This window comes from Octopus bimaculoides, chromosome 1 (assembly GCF_001194135.2).
Source record: "Octopus bimaculoides isolate UCB-OBI-ISO-001 chromosome 1, ASM119413v2, whole genome shotgun sequence".
In the NCBI taxonomy this organism is placed as follows: domain Eukaryota; kingdom Metazoa; phylum Mollusca; class Cephalopoda; order Octopoda; family Octopodidae; genus Octopus; species Octopus bimaculoides.
The window spans coordinates 114,158,388-114,164,780 of record NC_068981.1 but is presented as its reverse complement, the minus strand read 5'-3'; the positions used below and the strand labels follow the sequence as shown (position 1 = coordinate 114,164,780).

At 38.4% G+C, this 6,393-nt stretch overlaps 1 protein-coding gene across 4 annotated transcripts in view; it reads right to left on the bottom strand.

Annotated features, from left to right (window-relative positions):
* Positions 1-4,250: 4,250 nt before the first annotated feature.
* The window catches only part of LOC128248351 (chloride channel protein D-like), a 69,534-nt gene continuing 67,391 nt past the window's right edge, over positions 4,251-6,393 (bottom strand). For all 4 annotated transcript variants that reach the window (XM_052969423.1, XM_052969429.1, XM_052969427.1 and 1 more), the window contains exon 7: positions 4,251-5,012. In XM_052969423.1, the coding sequence (XP_052825383.1) occupies positions 4,949-5,012 (64 nt within the window). In that variant the 3' untranslated portion in view covers positions 4,251-4,948. The remainder of the gene's footprint in view (positions 5,013-6,393) is intronic.

The window sequence follows — 6,393 nt, the reverse complement described above, 5'->3', positions numbered from 1 at the left end:
TTGCTTGTTGCAAGATCAATGACTGGTTGTCACTTCTTTTCTTTATATCACGAGCTCGAGCAAACTACTGCTATGCCTGAGAATGAGCACAAATAATTCGAAACTGTACTCTCCGGTGGTCCGGATTAATTCAGTGCCTTCAGTTACAACTGACCCTGTCCTACCCATTGTTACTACCTGTGCTGTTATGATCACTATTATCATTATTATCACCACTATTATCGTTACTATTATCATTACCATTAAAATTACTATCATCATTATTGTTATTACGGCGATCACCACCGTCACCACCGTTGCCGTTGTTGTCATTCTGATTGTCATTTCTACCTAAATTGCCCTCCATGTTAGCTTTAGCATTAGCATTAATGGTTACTTCATTTCCATTGTTTTTTATGCGTTTATTATTAGTATTTCTCATACCATCTCGACCTCCGTGCACACCATGTTTACAATCACCCTTTCCATTGTTGGCTCTGGTCCACTTGCTATCACCGTTACTATATATATATATATATATATAGTATACTGTATATATTTATATGTATGCATATATATTGGTTTCAAATTTTAGCACAACGCCTACACTTTCGGGGGTTGAGTATGTCGATTACATCGACCCAGTGTTCAACTGGTATCTATGTTATCGATACCTAAGTGGATGAAACGCAAAACTGACTCCGGTGGTACTTAAACTCAGAGCATAAAAACAGACAAAATACCGCTTCTGCGAGCTAACAATTCTGTCAGCTTCTTCTTTGCTCATTTCTGGGTAACACTGGCTACCCTGTTTGTCAAGTCATCTCAGTTCCTATCACTTGGGAAGTCGGGACAAAAACAAATTCCAACGTCAACGACAACGAAGACGACGACGACGACGATGACGATGACGATGTTGATGATGATGAAGCAATGTTCCTGAAACAAGAGGACCTGTACCTTGGACCAATTAAGGCATACCCCATCCAAGAGCAAATGCTGTCTGGAATTGTTCTTGAACGGTTTATACTTAAACGGCCACATCTACTCTTACGATTCGTTTATATTTTCACCCACTTTTCAACAAATTCAATCGAAGACACGACTTCTCTTTTCATAGCCACCTTCCTTTCCACGTCAAATATGAAAGACTCAACGAAGGATTGACTAAAGACGAAAGTGTTTGCCCATCATCCACATACAGATATTTTCTATTGTCATCAGAGGAAAACTGCCTTCCTTGCACGACTAAAGTAAGATGTCAGGGCAATTTTCAAGGAAGATTCAAATGATCAAGATATCTCTACGAGTCAGTAATAGCGGCCACTGAATAAATGCATGTAAATGGTTTTATCACTCTGCGCGCATTCGGACAGACCCGTCTCAAAACATTTCAATGCCAAGAGATTTTATCTCAAACCGGTAGTGACCCTCTACAGCACTGCCTGTTCAAGGTCTACTGGAAGGCGTTCAGTATAGTCTCCGTTCGGAAAGACCTTCGAATCCCTAGAGCATTCGTTTTCATTAACGTTCAGGATTTCCTTATGAAAGTCGATTCTCTGTTACTCGAATAACTCTGTATCGATTGCTGATATGCAACATTCCCCGAGCCCATTGCCCGACTGGCAGAGAGCGATGCGTACCTCGTGATAACCCTAACTGTAATCAAAACAGACACCAGGTACGCAATTTTGGTCGACCCAGGATTACAGATCCCTCAAGGAGATGAGCTACAGGAAAACGTGCCTTGCGAACCGCCATCACACATGCACACTGTAGCGCAATTTCAGTAGATGAAGCCTGAGCGCGTATACACGTGTCAGTAGTCTCAGTATACTCATCCGACATGCAGTATGCAGAGGATGCTAGTTACAGAGAGACTGCATGACGAATGGAATAAGTCCTTTATATAAGAAACCAAAATGCAGACGTTCTAATCTGATCAGTTGGAACTGAAACAAAACACAATGGTCATTGCTGCTTACGTTGGACCTTCCATTTCTATTTAAGTAGAACGTCGGAAAACCACTCCATCAAAAATAAATGCGTGCGTATTGTTGCTGTTGTTAAAAGTGATACTGGTAGTGTTGAAGGGAATGATGTCATATTATAGTTATTGTTGCTGTCACTATTCACACTGACTTATTATTGTTTTGTTGTCTTTCACATTGTTATTTTTCGTTGTTGTTGTCATCGTTCACGAAGTTCATTTTATTGTTGTCGCCTGCTTGCTTTGTGTAATATAACAGCAACGCTACTAGATTTAAACTCGTTAATGTACTATGGTTGAATTTCTCTCTCTTTCTATCTTCTACTATTACATCAGCACTTTTCTCTTCTTTCTCAGTCATTATTGTGTTTGTCTTGACTATTATTATTGAAAGACATACATCATCTTGAAATTTTACAAAAGCAAATATTACACCGACAGCTCCCCCGAGGTGAGAACTCATATAAAAAAAAAACAGACCTAGCATTATTTAGCAGGTTCCTTCATTCATTCGATTGCACAAAGAACAAATACAAATACAATCCCATTCAGTGTAAAACAAACGATCTTTTTCTCCCACAAACTCTGTAGAGCTGAAGTAAAACGTGATTTCTTTGATGACGGCAATAATAATAATAATAATAATAATAATAATAATAATAATAATAATAATAATAATAATAATAATAATAATAAATGCCTTGATACAGAAGCAAACAATGGCTCTCAAGGCTTCTTAACTGATTGTTATTAAAATGGCGGATAAAGGAGGCTCTATCTTTATTATGGACAAAAGTGAGTATATTTCGGTTTGTGAATAGTATCTAGACGGACGCAATGATTAGTCTAGAGTAATTGAGTAGGGCACTAATATCTTCGCAAACGCACTTTGGCAGTTCAAAATGTTTGAAAAATATTGCTTAGATTTCTGAATGGCTTCAATGTGAAGCTTTGAGTTTGTATTTCAATAGTTTTTGTTAGATTGATAGATGGTATAGCGCAAGGTATTGAGGGTTTTGGATATTGTTATGTGTTGATGGAGCTCCGTCATTATTTTACAAACTCCAGCGTTCTCCAGTTTTGGGGGTCAATCACCTACTCTCCCTTTTATTTACCAATGACTTACTTGACATCACATTCAACGATACCCACTCTTATGCATGAAACACAGCTCTTCATTCCTGCCTCATATTTCCCAACCAAATGTATCTGCTCGCAAGCTAGACACACAGAGTCAATCAACATTAACTTTATGAACAGAGACTTCGAATGTATCCTACAATAGGAATATGCAGACGTGTTCTTTTCAACACCTGCTGCACAAACATACATCCTAGACTGCATCCAGAAAAGGGCCATCTATTTGATTGGCATAAAGTCAGTCAATGATACACTCCAGCCTCTGGCCTACAAACAATTTGTATTTCTTCTTTCAGTCACATATACTGTGTCAAATTCTACAGGCTATGCACTAATCACTATCTCCAGCCCTTCTTTCCTAGAATTCCGTCTCTCTGGAAGCCCCTCCCTCCACCACCACCTGTCTTTTTTGAAGGTGCTGACTTATAAATGTCCATGAGAAGTATTAACGAATCAATCTTGCCAACGAGGAAGGGCCTGCGAAGGGCAAGGGCACCATTCTTCGCCTAAGCTCAATATGTAAAGAAATAATAATAAATAGAATAAAATAATGAGCCAGTTACTGGAAATTGTGCAATTTTGGGGGAGCAGAAATCAATAAAACATCGGGATGTATTAGTTAAGTCGGAATTTATGAGGCCTTTCATTAGCATGTCATTATTATAGAGAACGCTTTGACAGTAGAGACTTTATCCGTCCATTAGCAGAGGTACATAAAAAAGCACTGCATATAATATAATTTCCGACCATTGATTTGACGTCAAATATTGGGTGTACGCTTTGAAAAAGAAAGGCAGAAATTCGTTTGAAGGGGCGGTGGTATAGGTGCAGCGTGTCACCAAAGATATATGAGTATGTCAGAAAGATTTCCTACTGCTTTGGCAACTGTCCTTTGCAACGGATAGGTGATTGGGCGTATACCCAAGCATATGAGCCGAGAAGTGACGATGTCGTTGAGAAATGATCCCAGTAAAAAGTATATAATACACAAATTTAAGGTTATAATTCTGCTAAACATAAAGTCAAGAATTTTTAACAAAGATCTACGCCAAGAAATCGGAAACGCTTAAACATCCGTGAACACCAGCAGGTTTATCAATAACAACTTATTATGTCCATCTAATGCGATACATTGTAACTCACATCGGATATAGCTTTTATTTTGGTGGGGTACTGCTAAATTTAGCTCAATCAGGTCTCCGACAGAGTCAACTTTTGTTATGACAGCTATTTTAAATACCGAACTCTTCCACAGAAGCTGAATTGTGGCAATACATAGCGGTATCTATTCAGCGATCAGACTATACACACATATGCAGGAAGTAAATAGACACCTTTAATTTTCAAACCTTCTTTTCTAAGCGTCTTAATATGTTTTCAGCGGTGTAGAATTTACAATGTAATTATTATTTTTTATTTCAGGTACCATTATATTAAACATTTGCGAAGAGTGACCATGCCACGCACAAAAAATTCAGCAGAACTGTTAAATTTTCAAAAAGGTCGTATTGGTGGGCAAGCTGAAGCTTCTGACATTGCAAAACAACTAGAAGTTAGTCCAAGAACGTGTGCTACATATCTGCATAAAACTGGTTATTATGGACGAGCAGCTAGAACAAAACCTCTTCTTCAACCAATTAATATCATGAAAAGAAAGAAATGAGCTAAGGAGATGTCAGAAAAGTCAGTTCATTTTGGGATAGAGTGATTTTCTCAGATGAATCCAGATTTACATCATTTTCAGACAGTAGACGTGTTTGGGTCTGGAGGCTTCCCAATCAGGAATTTGATTGGAAACGACTCCAATCAACTGTGAAACATGGTGATATCTCTGTAATGTTATGGGGAGCTGTCACCAACAATGGTCGTTCTGAGCAGATCGAATGTGTTGGAACCATAAATTCTGAAAAATACATCGAAATACTTAAGCAAGAACTACTTCCGATGTATTCATACGATAACATAACGAAAAATGAGTTTTTTTCATGGAAGATGGGGCTCCATGCCACACAGTGAAAAGGAATCAACAATGGCTGTCTGAAAATGGGATCAAAAAGCTTCCTTGGCCGAGTCAATCTCCTGACATGAACCCAATTGAAAATCTTTGGCGCATACTAGATAGAGCTATACGAAAAACTCGACAGAAACCTAAATCTAAAGATTAATTGTTTCGATTGTTGCGTGAAAAGTGGGCAGAAATTCCACAAGAGGCAATCACAAAGTCCAATGCCATAAAAAGTTTCTGAATTAAAAAGTGCAAAGGGACTGTCAACTAAATACAAAAGTATGTAGTCCTACCTGTCGATTACATTTCAATTGTTCGCTTTGCGTATTAAATAAAAGATTTTGAAAATTAAAGGTGTCTATTTACTTCTTGCATGTCTGTGTAAAGTCTCATATTCGAACCTCTTTGCATCGTGCATGAAGTCTCTTTGATCAAACTCAAGTGCTAAGTAAAGTGCATACAGAAGTGCGTGTGGAGCTGCATGGCGGCGTATAGCAGATAAATACTCTTGCAAGATGTATTGTTTCCAGGAGAGCAGATCTAATTATACAGAATAGTATTTCCAAGAGAGGGTAATAATATATATATGTAGAGAGAGAGAGAGAGAAAGAGAGAGAGAGAGAAAGAGAGAGAGAGAGAGAGAGAGAGATACATACATGCATACAGACGTACGTGCATACTTGCACACAAACAAACACACACACACACACACACACACGAACACACACTCGTACGCACACACACATATATATATATATTCGAGAGAAAGTCAAATATCATCCGTAATTTCGCCATAACATAACTTTATTGTTGTCACGCTGCATTCTGCACATGCGTGCTTATATTTGGCACTATTATTGTCACGTGATCGAAGTTTGAGCCTGATCACGCCATTTTATTTCTGGCTTTATAGTGTAAGCAATATGCACCAAAGAAGAAGAGCAATGATCCGATTTTTCTGGTCAGAAGGCGTTTCAAATGTGTCAGGAGGCCTGCCAACATCCACCACTGACGAGAAGATTCAGTAAGCTCCAGAGCCTGGTTATGGTGAACCGGTGAGTTATAGTCGACGAGGTAGCTCGTTCTCTGCAGATTAGACATGGTTCTGCCAATCAAATCATGTACGATGAACTCGGCTTCCATAAAGTCTGTGCAAGATGAGTGCCATGAGAGCTTACTGCACATATCATATTACCGATAAATTCCTCCATTTACATAATATCGAGGTCTCATTCATTATTTTGTTGTCATACTATTACCATATATATATATATATATA